Genomic DNA, 19,593 nt, shown 5'->3' with positions numbered 1-19,593 from the left:
GATTCTATGATTCTATGAAAATTAAAAAGTAAATAAAATAAATTCTAAAATTAAAAAGGTTAAAAAATAAAGTAAAATAAAATAAAATAATAAAATAATAAAAAATTTAAAAAGTAAAATAAATAAGAAAATTAAAAAGTAAAATAATAAAATAAAATAATAAAATAAAAATTGAAATTAAAAAAATAAATAATAGAATGAAATAAAAATTAAATAATATAATAAACCAACCCCCCCAATAAAATAATAAACGCATAAAATGAAAATGTAGAAAATAGAAATGAAAATAAAAACTAATAATTAAATAAACAAAATGCAAGTAAATTCGAATTAAACCCAAAAACTAAAATAGAAGGAGGTAAAACGCCGTGAGCGGAGCGAACGGCGGGCGCCCCCCGAGCGGCGGGGGCCGGGGCCGGGGCCGGGGCCGGGGCCGGGGCGCGGCGGAGCCCTGCCCGCCGGGGGGGGCGGGGGGGGCGGGAGGCGTTTACAGCGCAATAACGCCCCGGCGAAGTTGCGATCGGCGAAGAGCAGCAGCGGCGGAGGCGGGGAGGAGACCAGCCCCCGCCCGACCCCGACCCAGCCGCTCCGTCGCTCCCGCATCCCGCACCCCCCGCCATGGGCAACGCGGCCGGGAGCATGGAGGGGGGGGCCGCGGGGCGGGAGAGCCGCGAGGGCCGGCTCCCGGTGCCCCCCCCGAGCGCCGCCGCCGCCGCCGCCGCCCCGCCGCCCGCCCGGCAGCCCATGCCCGCCGCCGCCGAGCTGGAGGAGCGCTTCGGCCGCGTCCTGGTGAGCCGGGGGGGGCCCCTCGGGGAGGGGGTGCTGGGGGGGGGGGGGGGGGGTCACCCCTGCTTCTGCTTCGGGGGGTAGCCCCGACATCCCGCCTGGGCTTTTTGTCGTCATCGTCATTATTACATCTTTACTGTTTTAATTATTATCATAATATTTTGGCACTATGTCATGCCATTTATTATTTTATTTTATTATCATTTTAATTATTAATAAGAATTTTTCCTCTCCCACCCTGTTCCTCACGGGGATGCTCGACCCTGCCCGGGGCGTGCCCCACACCCGGTGCTGCCTCCCCGCTGCCCTCGTGGCGGGGGGGGATCCGGCCCTAAACTATTGGGGGGACCCCGTCCCCCCGGCTCGCGGGGACGCCCCGCCATGGCGAGGGGCCGGCAGCGGCAGGGCCCGGAGCCGGCAGCGTGCTGCAGGCAGCCGGTGCTGCGGATGTCAAAGCGCTCGGCTCACCTCCGCCTCCTCCCCGATGCCGTTCTCCCCGGGGAAAACCGCCGGCATCGCTCCCGGCCTCCCCGGCTCCAGCCGTGGGGTGAGCAGCGGGCGATGCCGAAGCCGTGTTCCCATGGGATGGCAGCTCCTTGAAACAGTCGGAGCTGTGGGAGATCAGCTCCCGCCCGCTCGCCTCCGTCCTTGAGCGAGGCCGGCCGGCTGTGACCTTCGCGCCGTGCCGGCCGCAGTCCCGCCACGGGAGCCGGGGCACGATCCATCCCGTATCCGTGCCCTCCCCAAAAATGCTCCGTGGTGGAGGGTCAGGCTGGGAGCGGGGAAAAAAAATTGCTGCTTTAATCCCTTGATCCCCCGGTGGGAGATGGAGCCTGTTTGCCGACCCCGTGCCGGGAGCTGCCGCGGGCAAAAGCTCCCACGGCTGCCGGGCACGCTGGGATCTGCTCGGTGGGATCCACCATCCCAGCCCCGAGCGCAAATTATTTGGAAGCTTTTTTTATCTCATGGCGTTTATAGGAGGATTATTTGGGGATGGGCATCACAGCCGGAGCCGCTGCCACTTCTCCGCTGCCGGCAGCATCAGCTCCGGCTTGGCGCGGCCACAGGGGGATGATGGCGAAGGGCTTTGCAAGGCGGGGATCTGCATGGGACCCCCAAAATCCCCAAGGATGGGGCTTTGCCATCCTGCCGCGGGACGCCCATCGCTGGGGGCACGGAGGGCGGCGGATGGCTGAGCTGGGTGGCGGTGCCTGTGATGGCTCCCGGGCGCCGCAGAGGCGGCGGCAGGAGGGAACGGGTGGCCGGGGACCTCGGGGTGCTTCCGCTGCTGCTGCGAGGCCTCAGGAAATGGCGCTTTCTGCCTGGCTGGGTGGCGGCAGGTTGGAAATCCTAAGCTGAAAAATGATCGGAAAAGGGGAAAGCACTGCTCCAGGCCCTCGCCGCCACCCGGACCTCCTCCATCCCGAGGGAAAGCCCTTTCCTGGGAGCCGGGGGGACCCAGGGGGCTGGGTTTTGGCCAGACAGGAACCGGGCGTCTTGTGAAATCGGCTGTCCCAATCTCGCTTCCTCCTTTCGTAGGTTCCCTTCCCCCTTCTCATGGCCGGGGGGGGCAGCGGGACCCCCCCGGGGGGACGGGGACGGGAGGGTCCCTCCGTCCTCACCCACCCCAACCACATTCCTTGACTCCAGATTCAATTTTTCCACCTCCTGAGCTTGTGAGATCAGTGATGGAGCAGGAAGTGATGGGTTGGGAATCTCCTGGTGGGGCACGATCTGGATCCGGCACGTTGCCACGGCTACGGCGATGCTGTGAGAGCACATTGGCGCAAGCCAGTTTTGGGCTGGACATCCCAAACTGGGAGACCTGGTGGGGCAAAGCCTGGCAGAAAAGCCAACGGCAGAGCCTGGGGGATCCAAACTGCCACCAGGAAGGGGATGGATAAACCCGTCGCATGTCAAGAAATGGGGAATTTAGTTTTATTCCCCAAAAGTTGGCTTCTTCCCAGCTAGGGCACCGTGGCAGATGCCGCTTTGGCAGAGCGATGGGAGGATTGTCCCCGTGCCAAGTGGTTTGGGATGTGCCGAGGTGGCTTTTTGGGACGGACCTGAGGAAGGGGAGCATCTTTGCTGCTGGGATGGGGATGCTCGGATGCTCCCGCTTGGAGCAGTTGGGATTTTTGCCCCCTTTGCACGTCAGGAGGTAGCAATCGGGAATATATAAATGAAATTGTGAGTCGAGGGTGTGGCGGAGGTGAAGCCAAAAACAGCTGGGAGGGTTTGGCTGGAGCCTTGGGGACGGGGGCTGATGGGGACGGGGGCTGCTCCGGTTTTGCTGGCGGGGGCTTTGCTGCCGCTTCTCCCGGGACCTGGGGGAGAGCGCGGCAAACGTCACTGCTGCAGATGTTTGCAGATGTTTGCAGATGTGCTGTTGGCCCCGGCGGTGGGACTGGTCACCAGTGAGCCCCAGCTGCGGTGTCGGCCTCAGCTCAACCGGGAAGGAAAACTGATGCTCGGCTTTCTGCTGGATCCGTCCCCAGCCCGGTCCCGGCACGGTGGCCAGCTCTGGCTGGGTGCCACGGGGGCTGCGGTGGGGTGTCCCCGCGGCGGGCGTGTGCCCTGGATAGGAAGGGAAGCGGCCTGTGAGCCGAGAGCTGCCATACGTGGCTGGATCAGGCCCTGGCTGAACCAGGAGAGCATCCCGGCACGGGGAACGCCCTGGGTGACTGGATCAGGCCCTGGCTGAATCAGGAGGGCATCCTGGTGCAGGGATCCCCCTGCGTGGCTGGATCAGGTGCCCCACATGGCTGGATCAGCCCCCCCCTGCGTGGCTGGATCAGGCCCTGGCTGAATGAGGAGGGCGCAGGGGTCCCCCGGTGCGTGGGCGCAGGGTGGGCAGGCAGGCACCCGGCGGGGATGCGGGCGCAGCGGCTGGATCAGGCTCGTCTCCCCCAGCCTGTGCCGAGAGCAGCTTCTGCTTGTTCTTAAAATAAAGCCAGGAGCAGCAGGCGGTAGCGGCCGCCCATCCCTTAGCCTGCTCCTCGCCACCCTCGCAGCAGGATCCGGCTATCAGCGGGGACCCGTCTGCTTGTCCCTGCCTGGCACATGGTGGGTTTGGGACCCAGCTGGATCCAGGGACTCCCTGGCGGGATGGGCTGGTCCTGGGAGCGTCACCCAGCCTGGCTTGCTGCATGCTGGGGGTTGGGAGAGCCCTGGGTGGGCCTGATCCTCCTGGGTGCCCAGTGCTGAGCCTCGGGAAGAGGCAGGAGGACGGATCCAGCGGCAGTCAGGGTCGCTGGAGGGGACACCACGGGATGGCTGGCACTGCGGGGCTGAGCATGCCCCAAACCCCCTTGGGTGGGAGCATCGCGCTCCGTGGCCACAAGGGATGGAGCATCCCGGGAATGGCGTGGTCCATTGGCCACCAGCCCAGGCACCTGGTGACAGTCCTTCCCGTGGCCAACTGGTCCGTGGAAGCCCCTAAACTGCCATCTCAGGGCTGCTCCGGCCCCTTCCCTGCGGCGGGCAGGGTTGGTACCCGATGTTCAGACTGGGATGCTCTCCCGTGCCACTGAGGCTTTCCATCCCCGCTCCGTGGATGCGCATCCCCCCCATGACCCAGAAACGATGCTCCCTGGGCTCAGTCTGGTTTTCACTTGAGCCCGTTGGTGTTTTGCAGAGCAAACACTTCCGTAAAGGATGCTTTGAATTTTTTGCGCTGGGGTTTGGTGCAGAGCCCGGCTCCGCTCGGCTCTGCCCGCTTGCGTGCGGAACAAAAAGAAAGCGTCTGACACCCAAAATAGCTCCATCCCCCCATCATCAGCAGCCCCGGCGCCGCGGGTGCTGCAATATGAAAAGGTCTTTTCGTACCGGAAAATGATGTAGGTGCTGCTTTGCCTCCTCCCAGTCTTAGTTTTAGGTGTTGGGTTAAGCCCAGCTCAACCCCGCAGCAAACCCACCCTGAGACGGTGGGGTCCCAGCCAGCCGCATCCTGGCGCCAGGCATGGGTGGGATGGCACCATGGGCTCCGTGGCACCTCGGGTCCCAGGAGCGTTGGTGGAGGACATTTGGTGGCATCCGTTCAGTAACGCGGTGGGCTGTGGACGCTGCTGGCAGGCTGGGGGGGGGGAGGACGGGAAAGCCCCACGCCAGGGTGGCATGAGGGTGCTGAGTGCCAGCCAGAGGGTGCTGGATGACGGGAGGTGGGATGTGGCTGCTGGGGGCGAGTCCCCATGGCACCTCCATCCTTGTCCCCCAAGGAGGAGGAAGACCAAGTCCTTCCTCCGCCACCTCCGGGGTGCTCGCCTGCTGCCCTGCCCCACGTCTCCCACCCGGACCCACATCACCCTCCCTGCCCCACACCTCCCGCAGCACTGGTCCCCCCCTCTCCGACAGGAAACAAGAACCGGTTTCTTTGTGCTGCCGGCTGATGCCGGGGACCACAGCGGAGCCACTTCCTCCCCCCCGGCACCACGTGCCCTCCCGGGGCCGCAGCGGGACGCAGCCACCACCCAGTTTGTACCCCAGCCCTGCCACATCCTGCCACCCGGCCCAGCCCTGCTCGTGAGGAAGGGACTGCGGGGCTTGGGCAGAGCCACCTCCGTAGGGACATCCCCCTGCCCCGCCTGCATCCTGGTGGCCGGGAGGTCCTGTCCCACCGGTGACGGCTGGTCCTGGTTTTTCCAGGTCCCACGCATGGCCGCTGGAAGAGATGGTCCATGTGGTGGGTGCCACCATCCCCTCGCCGCTGAGGGCACCCAACAGAGTGTCCCACGGATGCTGCCGGAGCCCTGGGTGGGGTGTTTGGGTGCGTGGTCCCTCTCGGCACAGCCCTGTCCCTTGGTCTGACCCTCCTGGAGGGTCTCATCCGTCCCAAGGATGGCAGCTTGGGGACCATGGGGACAGGGTTCCCCAGCAAACGGGACATCCAGGTGCTGCTGCCACCTTGCCCATCCCGGGACCCACCCAGCAGCTCTGGTGCAGCCCCGGTGGCTTCGCAATGAGGCTATTTCTGACGCTGCAGCCTAATTCTACCCTCCCTGCCCAGCTCTCCACGCGAGCCGTCCCCTGGCCAAATCCAGCCGAGCGCCGGCTCCTCTCCGCCCACTTCTCCTGGCTTTGGCTTCTTGCGAAAGCAGCTCAACAGGTCCTCGGTGGAGGCGGGCGGCGAGGTTTCCGCTCCTGCCTGCCGCTGTGGCACCTCTCCTCTTGGACCTGCTCCTCCGTGAGCAACCAAACCCCTGTGAGATGCCTTTTTCCCAGGGACGTGGGTGTCCCAGGGGTGCATGCAACCCCACATCTCCATCCCCAGCCATCAGGGGACCCCAAAACTGGAGGTTAAGGGTGACCTGGGGCTGTGCATCGCCTCCACGTGCCATTGTGCCAGCTTGCCCGGGCTCTCCGGGCCAGCAGCAGCCTCAGTTCCTGCTTTTCCCTGGGGGCCAGATCACCAAGAAATGGGTCTTTTGGGAAAATAAATAGGCCACGACCCGAGCTGAGCTCCCAGCATGGCCCAGGCCACAGTGGGTGCCCCATTAAAGGCTTTGCTGGTCACCCCATGCTGTCCCTCAGGGACCCGCTGTGTCCCCGAGCACCCCAAAGGCAGGAGCTGCACCCGGGGCCTCCCAGAACCCCCGGCCGTGGTGCGGAGCAGTTTCGGCAGCTGCCTCGTGCCGTTCGGAGAGCGGAAACCACGTCACGTCCTGCCGGGGTGGCCCCGGGGGGGCAGCGGGGGCCGGGGTTGTGCAACGGTGGCACGGAGGGACGTGGTAACATGCCAGACCCTGCCCTGACATCATGTCTCTAAAGAAACATTGATTTCACCAGCCAGGCTCGTCACGCGCCCGCGGTGGGGGGACTTGGAGGTGACCGTCACCCTCAAGCAGAGCCCAGACTCCTGGGTTCCTCAGCTGTGTCACCAGCCTGTGTCCCCATCCCTCACCCTAAGTGGCTCTGCTGGGACTGGGCTGGCTGAGGCCGGGAGCACTGTGCACTCATGACATGGATGGACGGGTCCAGTTTTTCCTCCTGTCCTCCACTAACACCCCCTGCCCTCCGCCTCGGGGACCCCCAGGTGGGGACATGGCTGATGGGTCCATCGCTGGTGGGATGCTAACATCCTGGGAATGGTGGTGTCCCCATCCTCCCACTGGTGTCCCCATCATCCCACCGCTGAGCAAGGACACCCAGTGCTGGACGAGCAGCGGGTGCTACAGCCCCGGGGGCTGTTTTTGGGGGTGACCCCCAGCCCTGACACCCATCACCCCGCAGAACTCCATGAACCTGCCCCCGGACAAGATGAAGCTGCTCAACCAGTACGACAACGAGAAGAAGTGGGAGCTCATCTGCGACCAGGTGAGGTCTGGGCGTCACGGTGTCCCCGGTGCCATCCCTGTCCCCAAGTGCCACTCGCGGTGTTGGGCATCAACTCAGCATGTGCTGAGCGCTGACATCCATCTCCGTTAGCGATACAGCGCCTTATTAACCTGATTAAACACTGATGCAGCGCGGGGGCGGGGGCGGGGACATGGTGGCTGCCGCGGGGACGGTGGCACGTCCCCGTGCCGCGGGTGGGTGGCCTGGTTTCAGCCTCTCTCCGGGGCTCGTAGGAGCGTTTCCAGGTGAAAAACCCACCGTCCGCCTACATCCAGAAGCTGAAGAGCTACTTGGACACGGGTGGCGTAAGCAGGAAGGTGAGGGCTCCCCCTTCCACCCCTTGTCCCCATGCCGGGTCAGGGACGGTGCCAACGGTTCTCCCCGTCCCCCAGTTCAAGAGGCGAGTGCAGGAGTCGACGCAGGTGCTCCGGGAGCTGGAGATTTCCTTGAGGACCAACTACATCGGGTAAGGAAGGGGGACCGGGGGGTGTCCTCGTTGTCACCCGGCTGCTGCTGCTGCTGTCCCCAGCATTGCTGGCACAGGGACTGGTGTGCCAGTGGCTTCTGGCTGTGGGGGTGACAGAAGGATGTGGAGGCTGGTGGCCTCATCCTGCCCCTCTGGGGTGGCTCTGATGGGAGGACGGGGTGGCTCTGATGGGAGGACGGGGTGGCTGAAGCAGCCGGCCGTGCCATGGGTGCTGTAAGACCTGAACCCCATTTTGGCTCTCTGGTACCCCCTGGGTGCCAGGATGGACCCTGGTCCCCACCCTGGGTGCCCTGGCCCCTTGCGGTGTGGTGGGTGCTGAGCCGTGGGAGTCCGTGGTCCTGCCACCCAGGGCCGGGCTGTCTGTCGTGGTGGCAGTAGTGGCAGCGGTGCCAGCGGTGGCAGTGGTGGCAGCGGAGCCCTCGAGCTGTGTCCCCCGGGCATCAGGAGCAGGGGTCACCATGGCACCCACCTGCCTCGGAGAGGTGCCAGCTCATGGTGCCACCATGACATGCCAGCATGTCCCACCCTCGCTGGGGACCTCTGACCAGGGGGTGGCTCCACTGAGGTTCTGGGGGGGAGAGAAGGGAGGATGAGGAGGGCTGGCGAAGCCCACTAACCCCCTGCACCCCCCAGCTGGGTCCAGGAGTTCCTCAACGAGGAGAACAAGGGGCTGGACGTGCTGCTGGAGTACCTCGCCTTCGCCCAGTGCTCCGTCACGTACGTCCCCACCGGGTGTCCCTTCCCCAAGGCCGGGATCACCCTCCCCTGGGACTCGGAGGGGCTGGGGGGGTCCCTGGGGATGCTCTTCCCCATCATCGGAGTGATGGAGCTAAGGATGCTCCATGGCTGGGGTTGAACAGAGCATCCCCAACACCTCTGTGCCCACGTCCCCAGCCCTGGGGACCCCAGGGGGGTGCCTGCCCGTATCGGGGTGCCACATCTCACCCGTCCCTGCGTCCCCATGGGCCTCCAGGTACGACATGGAGAGCACCGAGAACGGCAGCCCAGGCTCCGACAAGGGCAAGGTCCTGGACCGGTCGCTGGAGGACCTGAGCAAAAGCAACTCCTCATCCCCCACCCAGGGCTCCTCCAAAACACGGCACCTCACCGTCAGGTAACACGTGGTCCTGTGTCCCCCATGTCTCCCATGTCCCCCCTGTCCCCGCGCCGTGTCCCCCCGCTCTCTGCCTCGCTGCACCCCTGGCCGCGCTGTGCTCAGAGAGGGGCAGGGAGACGCAGGCCTGGTCCTAAAAATGGGTCCCCAGTGCTGGTCTGGGGGGGGACAAAGCCATGTCCCCATGTGTTGCACAAGGGATAAACCCTGCCGGGAGCTGGGCTGGATGAGTCCCCCACAGCCCGGTGCCGCGACCGTTGTGGGATGCTCTGGGTAAAACCCATGAATAAACAAAAATTGGAGGTGCTTGAGATTTTGGGGGAGCAAATCGCACCTCCCTGGTTTAAAACCAGGGCAGAGGAACGGGCCTGCGCCCCCGCAGCCGGTCCCGGTGGCCGGTGGCTCTCGCTTGGTGCCTCTCGCCCCCGCAGCCCCCTTCTAACCCCGCTCTTCTCTTGCACGCTGCCGGGGGACGCGCTGACGGTAGGTGATGGGGCCGGGGCGCTGGTGGGACAGGGACACCCCGGCAGGACCCCGCTGCCAGTCACCAGTGTTGGGGACGGTGCCTGCGGGGCATCCCCAGCGGGCAGGGGGGAACCCAGGGGACACCCCACCACGGTCACCCTGGGAGCTGTAACGTGGCACCTCGGGGACCGCGGGGGTCCCTCGCCGCCTGCCAGCAGCTCTGGAGGAGCCGGGGTGTTCCCCCAACCCCAGGGACAGGTCAGGAGTGATGTGACACCCACAGGGGGTCCCAGCCCTTGTCCCCCACCCGTGTCCCCAAGCCGGGGTGTCCCAGGGGCCACGCGGGAGCCCCGTTTCTCCCTCCCTCCTGTCCTGCAGGCTCTAACGCGCCTCCAGCTGCTGCCTCTCGAACCAGCACATCCACACCCTCCTCCGCCACGTCCACCCCAGCGTCCCCTGCAGCGCCCCAGGCAGCGATGGGGACAGTAGCCCCAGGTCACCCGGCAGCTCCTACCCGCCCCGGTGAGCCTCCGAGACCACTCGTGCGCACGAGGGGCACCCGACCTCCATCCCAGCCCCCATCACCCCACCAGCCCAAGGGCTTGTAGATGGGCATGGACATGGGGGTCTCTCTGATGGGGATGGAACTGCCCGGGTCCCCTGGTGTCCCCCCGTTCCCGCTGCCCCCTCCCTGCTTGCGCTGCACTCCCCGACCGCCCCCCCCGGCCCCCGCTCAGCTGCCCTCTCGCCTGCCCAGGCTGAACCCCTCGCACAGCAGGAAGGCACTGAGGAACTCCCGCCTCGTCAGCCAGAAGGACGACGTCCATGTCTGCATCATGTGTCTCCGTGCCATCATGAACTACCAGGTGGGAGAGGGCAGCGTCCTCGGGGACCCACCTGGGGCTCCCCAAAAGCCTGCGGGGCTGTCTTCGGGGTCTGGGTTTGGGTGGGGTGGGACCCGTTCTCCATCCCCTTGCTCAGATGTCCTCAATCAACCTCATGTCTGGTGGGGACGTGGCACGGGGATGTCCCAAGGTCCTGGAGCATCCCTCGGGTGGGGACAGGAGGGTGCATGACCCCATTAATGCTCCTTTTCCCCCCAAGTCTGGCTTCAGCCTGGTAATGAACCACCCAGCCTGCGTCAATGAGATCACCCTGAGCCTCAACAACAAGAACGCCAGGTAGGACCCGTCCCCCGTCCTCCTGTCCCTCCGTCCCCTTGCCCGCCCCATGGCCCTGACCCCCTCGTGCCCCGTGTCTCCGCAGGACCAAGGCGCTGGTGCTGGAGCTGCTGGCCGCCGTCTGCCTGGTCCGAGGTGGCCACGACATCATCCTGGCTGCCTTCGACAACTTCAAGGAGGTGAGTCCCCAGCAGGGACACGTGGTCCCCACGCTGACACCCGTGCTCCGGCTGGGTTCATGCCTCAGTTTCCCTATGTGAAGCAGAGTCCTGCATCATTAGGGCATCCTCCATCCTAAAAATGCCCATCCCATGACTTGCTTGGGGATGCTCCGGCCATTGGGCTTGATGTCCCCATGCCAGCACGTGTCCCCATGGCCACGTCCCAACTGGACCAGGTGCTAGGCAGCACCCGGCAGGGCTGGGACAGTGTCACCAGCGGGTGCCTCCTGCCCCGCTACCCCCCTGGGTGCCCACCCTGGCCGTGTCCCTCCTGGCCCTCAGGCCCCTGCTCCCACCCCAGGTCTGCGGAGAGAAGAACCGCTTCGAGAAGCTGATGGAGTATTTCCGAAACGAGGACACCAACATTGACTTCATGGTGAGTGGCTGGCAGGGCTGGTGCTCTGCTGTCCCCAAGGCATCGTGTCCCCAAGGGCTGCTGAGCCACCGTGCTGTCCCCAGGGCATTGTGTCCCCAAGGGCTGCTGGGCCACCGTGCTGTCCCCCAGGAAATCGTGTCCCCAGGGGCTGCTGAGCCACCGTGCTGTCCCCAGGGCATCATGTCCCCAAGAGCTGCTGAGCTGCTGGTCCTTCCCCAGGTCCCCATGTCCCCAGGGCTGTGAAACCACCACGCATCCCCCAGGGGCACCATGTCCCTGAGGGCAACTGATCAACTGCGCAATCCCCGGGGCACTGTGTCCCCAAGGACTACCGGGCCACCGTGCCGTGCCAGTGGCCGCGCTGAGCCTGTGCCCGTCCCGCAGGTGGCCTGCATGCAGTTCATCAACATCGTGGTGCACTCTGTGGAGAATATGAACTTCCGCGTCTTCCTGCAGTACGAGTTCACCCACCTGGGGCTGGACCACTACCTGGAGGTGGGTGATCCTGCACCGCCCCGGTGCTGAGCCCTGATGCCGGAGGTGGGTGGGTGCTGGGGGGCTGCCACCGGCCATGACGGTGCCACCGGCTGTCCCATGGCAGAGCCTCCGTCTCACCGAGAGCGACAAGCTGCAGGTGCAGATCCAAGCCTATCTGGACAACGTCTTCGACGTGGGGGCCATGCTGGAGGACTCGGAGACCAAGACGGCTGTGCTGGAGCACATGGAGGAGCTGCAGGAGCACGTCAGCCAGGTGGGACGTGGGCGCGTGGGCAGGAGCTGCTGACGCAAGCCCCGAGGGAGGGACGGGGATGGGGCTGAGCGACGTCGCCTTGTCCCCCGCAGTTGACGGAGAAGCTGCAGGATGCGGAGAACGACTCCATGGCCAAGATAGCGGAGCTGGAGAAGCAGCTGAGCCAGGCGCGGCGGGAGCTGGAGGCGCTGCGGGTGAGCACCCATGGGTGCTACGACGCTGGAGGAAGGGATGGGTGCCGGGGGGACCGGCGTTTAAGGGGTGCAGTGGGACACCAGTGATGTGCCGGGGCTTGTCACCACTGCAGGAGCAGCTGAGCCCACCGCGGCCACCCAGCCCGCCGGCCCCGCAGCCCCAGGAGTGCTACCGGCTGGCGCTGGAGCGGCGGCTGGCGGAGCTGGAGGAGAAGGGGTTGGTGCAGATCCTGCGTGGGCCCGACGGAGACGTCGCCATCGAAATTGTCCCCGTTGTCATAGAAACCCCAGCAGCCCCCGTGGTTACCGGAGAGGCCACCGCCACCACCACTGGCACCGGCACCGGCACAGGTACTACGGGTGTGGGGGGATGGTGGCAGCCCGTGATGTCCCCTTCCCAGTGGGGACACTGGCACAGAGGAGGGGTGGCAGCGTGTCTCTGGGCAGAGAAACTGAGGCAGGGGCACAGGGATGTGCCCAGGGACGCAGAGTCACTGGGTGGCAGAGGGAACGTGGTGGTGGCACCATGCCCTGCTGTGCCACCATCTCACCCACGTCTTCTTTCCATTGCAGATGCTCCGGCTCCGGCTCCTGCCCTGTCTCCCCCACCAGCACCCGCCGCCGCCCCCCTGCCCCCGCCCCCTCCACCCCCCCCACCTCTGCCGGGGGCTGAGCCTGGCCCCCCGCTTCCCCCCGCACCCCCACTGCCTGCAGGCACCGGCCCCCCCCCAGCCCCTCCACTCCCGGGCGCCCAAGTGCCACCACCACCCCCACCGCCCCCAGGGGGGCTGGAGGGCCCCGTCCCTCCCCCTCCACCACCCCCACCCCTCAGTGGGGAGCTCCCAGCCGGGCCAGGTGCCCCCCACGCTGCCGGCGGTTCAGGTGAGTGTGGCCCAGGGATGGTGGGGATGTCCCCTAGGCAAGGGCTAGGGGCACCCGGAGGGGGGGTTTGGGACTCCCCCACCCTGTAACGTGTCCCCCCTCCCCATCACCCTGCAGTGAAGGTGAAGAAGCCGATCCAGACCAAGTTTCGCATGCCCATCTTCAACTGGGTGGCACTGAAGCCGAGCCAGATCGATGGCACCGTCTTCACCGAGCTCAACGACGAGAAGGTGCTGCAGGTGAGGACATGGCGGGGTCCAGGGGGGTCCAGGCTCGGGGTGCTCAGCTGGGCCAGTGCCCCAGTCCATGCTGCACCCACGCTGAGGTTGCCTCCGTGCCCACCTTGCACCCATCCATGGTGTCACATGGCTGCTGGAGGAGCTGGAGGTTGGAGCAGCTCCTTGGCGCCATGGAGAGGGACAACATGGGATCTGCCATCCTTCTCCTGTCACCCCGTCCTTGTCCACTTGCTCCATCCTCATCCTCACATCCTGTCCATGTCTCCTTCCTCATCTTCATCCTCTGGTCCCCTCATCCCCTCCTTACCCCCTCCCTGTCCCCTTGTCCTGTCCCTGTCCTTGTCCCCTTGCTCCATCCTCATCCCTTCAACTTGACCTCATCCCCTTGCTCCATCTTCATCCTCTCACTCCTCTCCCCTTTGTCCCGGTCCTCTGGCCCTGTCCTCGTCCCAGATGTCCTGCATCACCTTCCCGCTGTGCCCTCAGCCCTGTCTCCCTGCAGGAGCTGGACATGAGTGACTTTGAGGAGCACTTCAAGACCAAGGCGCAGGGCCCCGGCTTGGACATCAGTGCCCTCAAGGTGAAGGCCACGCAGAAGGCTCCCAGCAAGGTCACCCTCATGGAGTCCAACCGAGCCAAGAACCTGGCTATCACCCTCCGCAAGGGCGGCCGCAGCATCCAGGACATCTGCACAGCCATCGAGACGTGAGTGTCCCCTCCTTGACGGGAGAAGGTCGGGCGCAAGCCCAGCTACACCGAGGGGTCGGGATGGTGTGGGGTGTGCTGCGGTAGGAGGAGTGATGGCACCAGCTATGGGGATGGAGGGATGCAGGGATCAGCCATGGGGTTGGAGGGAAGATGGGAACCTGTCATGGGGATGGAGGGAGGCAGGGACCAGATACGGAGAGCTGGAGGGATGTGGGGACCAGCTGTGGGGATGGAGGGAAGATGGGAACCAGACAGGGGTGACGGGGGTTTGAGGGACCTGCTGCAGGGTCTGACTGTGCTGGGGGTTTCCCACCACCCGCAGGTATGACCAGCAAGCCCTGAGCCTCGACTTTCTGGAGCTGCTGCTGCGTTTCCTGCCCACTGAGTATGAGCGGATGCTCATCGGGAAGTTCGAGCGGGAGCAGCAGGCGCCAGAGGAGCTCTCGGACGAGGACCAGTTCATGATCCGCTTCAGCAAGATCCCGCGCCTGGCTGAGCGCATGAATGTCATGATCTTCCTGGGCAACTTCAATGACACGGCCCAGCTGCTCATGCCGGTGGGTGTCGGGGTGGGGGCACGGGGTGGCTGTGGGTGGGGGGGCTGCAAGGGGGGTGGCATCCTGCGGCGAGACTCACACGCTTCTCCTCCCACCCACAGCAACTCAACGCCATCATCGCCGCCTCCATGTCCCTCAAGTCCTCCAGCAAACTGCGCAACATCCTTGAGGTGAGGAGTTCGGGGTGTGGTGGCCCTGATGGGGGGACGTCGGGCTGGGACGGGTGCACGCAGGGTGCTGCCAGGGTGCATGTAGGCACTGTACTTCGGGGTGCCCCATCCGTGCCGGGTTGTGTCCCCGAGCCATTGTGTCTCCGCAGATCGTCCTGGCCTTCGGGAACTACATGAACAGCAGCAAGCGCGGGGCAGCCTACGGCTTCCGGCTGCAGAGCCTCGACGCGGTAGGGTCGGCACGGGGCTGCCCGGTGTGCTGGTGCACGGGGCCACCGTCACTGCCCAGGGACCAGCCTCAGGGATGGAGGGACACAGGGACCAGCTGTAGAGATGGAGGGACATGGGAATCTGCTGTGGGGATGGAAGGATGCAAGGACCAGCTGTAGGGATGGAGGGCCACGGGATTCAGCTGTGGGGATGGAGGGATGAAGAGACCATCTATAGGGTTGGAGAGGCATGGGGAGGAGCTAAAGGGATGGAGATACAGAAGAACTAGCCGTGGGGTTGGAAGGATGCAGAGACCAGATATGGGAAGACGGAGGGATGCAAGGACCAGTCGTGGGGACGCAGGAAGATGGGAACCAGTCGTGGGGTTGGAGGAAGATGGGAACCAGTCGTGGGGACGCAGGAAGATGGGAACCAGTCGTGGGGTTGGAGGAAGATGGGAACCAGTCGTGGGGACGCAGGAAGATGGGAACCAGTCGTGGGGTTGGAGGAAGATGGGAACCAGTCGTGGGGACGCAGGAAGATGGGAACCAGTCGTGGGGTTGGAGGAAGATGGGAACCAGTCGTGGGGACGCAGGAAGATGGGAACCAGTCGTGGGGTTGGAGGAAGATGGGAACCAGTCGTGGGGTTGGAGGGCCACCAGAGCCTGCTCTGAGCAGGGGTGAGGTGGGGTGGTGGGATGCGGGTTGGGGCTGACGCCGCTCTCTCCCAGCTCCTGGAGATGAAGTCGACAGACCGCAAGCAAACGCTGCTGCATTACCTGGTGCGGGTGATCATGGAGAAGTACCCTGAGCTGACCGGCTTCCACACCGAGCTGCACTTCCTCGACAAGGCGGGCACAGGTAGCACCCGCAGGAACCGGGCTGGGGGGGGTCGCGGCAGGCTGCAGCCCCTGCGCAGGGGCTCTCCGAGCCTGCCCTGACCCCGGTGCTGCTCGCCCTCCCCGCAGTCTCCCTGGACAGCGTGTTGCAGGACGTGCGGAGCCTGCAGCAGGGGATGGAGCTGACCCGCAAGGAGTTCATGCGGCAGGACGACAGCCCCGTGCTCAAGGACTTCCTCAAGGTCAACTTGGAGGTGATGGAGAAGCTGCAGGCTGACAGCAAAACCGCCAAGGTGGGTGCTGGGGGTAGCGCGGGGTCGTGGGGCAGGATTGGGTCCCCCCATTCCTACATGGGGACACCCCAGGGTGCCCTCTGCTCACACCTCTGCCCCATGGGAGAGGCTCCTGGTTGGGACATGGCTCCAGCAGGAGAGCTGGGAGCCAGGGGGAATACGGAGGGGGATGGCGAGGTGGGAGAGGCTGGAAGGAGGTGGTGGGTGATGGGGCGCTGCTGTCTGGCCCCAGCCCCCCCTATTGGGGTGTCTCTGCCCACAGGAGGCATACGAGTCAGCCGTGGAGTACTTTGGGGAGAACCCCAAGACCAGTCCCCCCACCACCTTCTTCCCCATGTTCCTGCGCTTCATCAGAGCCTACAAGGTAGGAGGGGATGGGGGGTGCCCTGTTTCTGGGGGGGTCTGACCCCATTTTGGGGTAACCAGAAAAAGCCACACGCGAGGCTGGAGGCTCGTGGGACAGAGAGACCCTGGGGCTCGGTGCTGCCCTTTGGGGCGGTCGGAGATGCTGGAGCTGGGTTGGGGTGAGCCGGGGGCTGCCGAGGGGAGGAAGGGAGGACTGTGGTCCCGCGGCAGGACACCCCAGGCTCAGCACACCCTCCCTGCGCCTCTCCCAAGAAAGCAGAGCAGGACATTGAGCTGTGGAAGAAACAAGAAGCCGCGGCCAAAGAGGCAGAATCCAGCCCCCCCGGCAGCGAGGACCAGCCCGAGGTGAAGGTGCCCCACATGTCCCTCTGTCCTGGTGGGGCAGCTCCGCTCCAGCCCCGAGCGGGCTGCATGGTGGGGAAGGGCAAAGCAGGTCCTGGTGGGGGAGAGCTGGGCGGGGGTCGAAGATGGAAAGCATCTTTGGGGTGCGGTGGGAGGCCACGCCGTTCACCCCGCGCTGTCCCCAACCGCAGTTGCCCATCCAGAAAGCCAAGCGGCAGCAGATGGACATGATCGCCGAGCTGAAGAAGAAGCAGATGGTGAAGGAGCCGCTCATCTATGAAGGAAAAGACGGGGCCATCGAGGATATTATTTCAGGTGAGAGATTATTTCAGGTGAGCAGCCGGGCATCCCCCCTGCAGCAGACCCAGCGCTCCGTGCCAGCGGGGAGACCCTCGGTGATGGGGGGCTGCAGGGGGCTGTCACAGCCTGGAGCTGGAGGGCCACCAAGCCCCATCGTGGGGACCAAACCCACCTGTAGCACCTTCCCATCCCACGCGGCAAAGCTGCCAAGCGCTCTCTGCCCTGTCTCATAGCTCTTCCCCCTCTTCTGCTTCTTCCTCCTCTCTCCTCCTCCTCGCTGTCTCTCTGGATTGCTCTGCTCAGCTCTGAAAACTGTTCCTTTCACGGCCCGGACGGGCAAGCGCTCGTCCCGGCTCTTCTGCGACATGAGCTTCAACGAGGAGAGTCCTCTGTAGGTAATGTGGGGGCAGCCAGGCTCGGGCACAGCACAGGCGGGGGCTGCCAGACTTTGCCACCCTCCTGGGTTTCTCGGCCCATCGTCACCTCTGGCTGCGTGGCAGACTGGCTGGCCTCCGCCCCATGCTGAAAGCCAACTCCAGGGGCACCACGGCATCAGCCCCAGCCCCACGGTACGGTGCTGGGCACCGAAAGAGCCGAGGGAGGGGGTCCCACAGGCTGGTTGTTCGTAGCTGCTGTGCCTGTCTCTGCGTGCAGCAGGCCGGGCTTCTCCCGAGCATCCTCGTAACCCCAAAAGGGTGACTCCTGGGTGGTGGTGGGTGACTGGGTCCCAGCCTTTGCTGGGGTGGGCAGGTGGAGCTCAGCCAGCCTCTGCACTTTCTCCCGGTGCAGATCTGCGGAACAACCCTTACCGGCGTGGAGACAAGGGCCGCGGCAGTGCCAAGAAACGAGCTGCGGGGCAGAACCTGCAGGCGACGCCGGACATCTCGCTGTGACCAGCGCCGTCCCTGCAGCCGCCAGGACCGGGGCAGAACCATCCTCCCGACGCAGATGGGACTGCAGGACATCAACCTGCCAGCCCGGGACGACGCGGGGCGGAGGGACAGTGCCCGCTCCTAGTTGCTCCAGCCGCTTAGCGTGCCAGCTCCCACCCTGCATGCCCTTGGGTCCAGTGCAGGGATCCCCCGGCGCTTGCTTAGCGATGCCTCTGAGCTCCTCTCCTCCAGGCTGGCAGGGCTGGGGGACCCTCCTGGGTATGGGCAGGGAGGGGGGAGCACAGAAAGGGCCCCAACTTGTCCTGGAAGGAAGAGAGGGGCTGCTCCATCCCTACCCCAGAGCTGCTCCATTGCACGCCTGTCTCAGGGTCAGCCCTGGGCACTGGCGTGCCCCACTCTTCAGCTTGCTGGTGCCTTTGATTTCCCGCTGCAGGAGGGGAGGAGGGTTGTGAGCCGGGGACGCAGCCGTCCCTGCACATCTCCCCCGTCTCCCCCAGCCCTTTGAGACCCGTGTTCTCCTCTGCTGCAGAGCCGAGCAGGCACGGGCTGTGCCTCCTCTCCAGCGAGGAGCCTGCTGCAAAGATCCCGCCCTGGGCACTTCCCGTACCCCAGGAGCTGGCAGGGGTGCTATTTTACAGTGATTTTATATGTCTTCCTTAAAATTTCTCTGTGCTATGGGAGCAGAGACTGGGACACCCATGTACAGGGTCTCACCAGGATCCCAAGGCTGCGGTGAGCAGCACTGGGCTGATCCTCGCTGCAGGGGAGGTTCCGTAGCTACGACAATCAGCAGCAGGGGCAAGGATTTACTGTCCTCAAGTCTCTGCTGGGTGGTACCTAGCTCTGCCCTCCTGCATCCCTGACATCCGCCTCTGCTGTCGGGGCTGGAGCCTCTCAGAGGCAACAGTGACCATCAGCCCTCGGGGAGCACGAGGCTGCTCCCCGTTAGCCGGCAGTTGCAGGATGCAACATGCAGCAGGCGCTAGGCAGCCTCCAGCCCCTGCAGCAAACACCACGATCCCAAAACGCTGCAGGGTCACGGCTGAAATCACGCAGGAGAAAGAGGCCAGAGAGCTGCACAAGCCTCCAAATAAAGCACTGGACCTGATTCCTCCCCTGCCCTGCTGCTGATGAGTAAATCCGAACCATGCACTGTCGCAATTAACCTGTTAATGCATTTACTTCGTTAAACGGCCCCTGCTCACCCTGCTGCGAGGACGCGTGGCTGCCGTGTACATTCTCGCTAGCCCCAGCTTTTAGGCCGGGCTGAGTCCTCGCTGTAAGCCAGAGCAGCGACTGCTTCCTGCTGTAATTAAGATGCCAAGCGCCAACCGGCTCAGTATCAAAGTATCCCGGCTCAAAGGGGAGGGAAGGGAAATGAACGTGTAACTTATAAATGCCTTTAAGCCAGAAATGTAAAACATTAACTGCTAATTTGTATACATTATTTTTATATACTGAAGGCCTGTTTAATCTAAAGCAGAACTGGTAATAAAATGACTCTAAGGATAAAGCACTTGTCTGTGAGAAGGGGTGAAGCTTTGCAGGGGGGGCGATGCTGCGATGGAGGGAGGGAGGGCGGGATGGATGGAGGGATGCGCGAGCTGCTGCTCGTTGCTCTGCTGACAACGCGTGACCTCCTGTGTAAGGAACTGCTGCCAGGACCGGTGGCCATGCTCCTTTGAACATTTTTAAGTGGAAGATGTATTTCTGACTTGCCCATGACTGCAGCTGGCGGTAGGGAAACTTCAAGGCTCCGGTCAGCCCTGCGGCTCCTTCCAGGACTGGCAGCCTCTAGGCAGACGTGATCTAGTGGGTAAGAACATGAGGAATAAGAGTGCCACAGGACAACAGAAGGGAAAAGCCAGGACTTGTGGCTCTTCCAA

At 63.7% G+C, this 19,593-nt stretch overlaps 1 protein-coding gene across 4 annotated transcripts; it reads left to right on the top strand.

Moving 5' to 3' along the window:
* The first annotated feature begins 618 nt into the window (after positions 1-618).
* FMNL1 (formin like 1) lies at positions 619-19,220 on the top strand. Of its 4 annotated transcripts, none has more exons than XM_076356773.1 (27): positions 619-789; positions 7,015-7,098; positions 7,353-7,436; positions 7,512-7,585; positions 8,240-8,323; positions 8,580-8,720; positions 9,943-10,051; positions 10,290-10,366; positions 10,452-10,545; positions 10,889-10,963; positions 11,348-11,458; positions 11,565-11,714; positions 11,807-11,908; positions 12,022-12,259; positions 12,482-12,790; positions 12,908-13,029; positions 13,532-13,734; positions 14,060-14,294; positions 14,396-14,464; positions 14,614-14,694; positions 15,406-15,535; positions 15,643-15,806; positions 16,069-16,170; positions 16,425-16,523; positions 16,706-16,829; positions 17,118-17,209; positions 17,604-17,670. In XM_076356773.1, the coding sequence occupies exons 1-26, from the start codon at positions 619-621 to the stop codon at positions 17,207-17,209; spliced, it is 3,324 nt and encodes a 1,107-aa protein (XP_076212888.1). In that variant the 3' UTR covers positions 17,604-17,670. The 4 variants fall into 4 exon arrangements, with proteins under 4 accessions (XP_076212888.1, XP_076212887.1, XP_076212886.1 ...); XM_076356774.1 differs by lacking the exon at positions 17,118-17,209 and adding an exon at positions 9,582-9,707 and having other exon boundaries at positions 777-789; positions 17,604-19,220; XM_076356772.1 differs by lacking the exon at positions 17,118-17,209 and having other exon boundaries at positions 16,425-16,517; positions 17,604-19,220.
* The last annotated feature ends 373 nt before the right edge of the window (positions 19,221-19,593 follow it).

This window comes from Aptenodytes patagonicus, chromosome 20 (genome assembly GCF_965638725.1).
Source record: "Aptenodytes patagonicus chromosome 20, bAptPat1.pri.cur, whole genome shotgun sequence".
In the NCBI taxonomy this organism is placed as follows: Eukaryota; Metazoa; Chordata; class Aves; order Sphenisciformes; family Spheniscidae; genus Aptenodytes; species Aptenodytes patagonicus.
Note: the sequence above shows the minus strand (reverse complement) of the source record. Positions and strands in the feature narration are given on the sequence as shown.

Bases quoted from the DNA above. Each gene is read 5' to 3' on its own strand.
- FMNL1 (XM_076356771.1), top strand. From the start codon at position 619: ATGGGCAACGCGGCCGGGAGCATGGAGGGGGGGGCCGCGGGGCGGGAG. The intron at 10,052-10,289 runs GTGGGAGAGGGC...TTTCCCCCCAAG, and splicing joins GTGCCATCATGAACTACCAG to TCTGGCTTCAGCCTGGTAAT. The intron at 10,367-10,451 runs GTAGGACCCGTC...GTGTCTCCGCAG, and splicing joins CTCAACAACAAGAACGCCAG to GACCAAGGCGCTGGTGCTGG.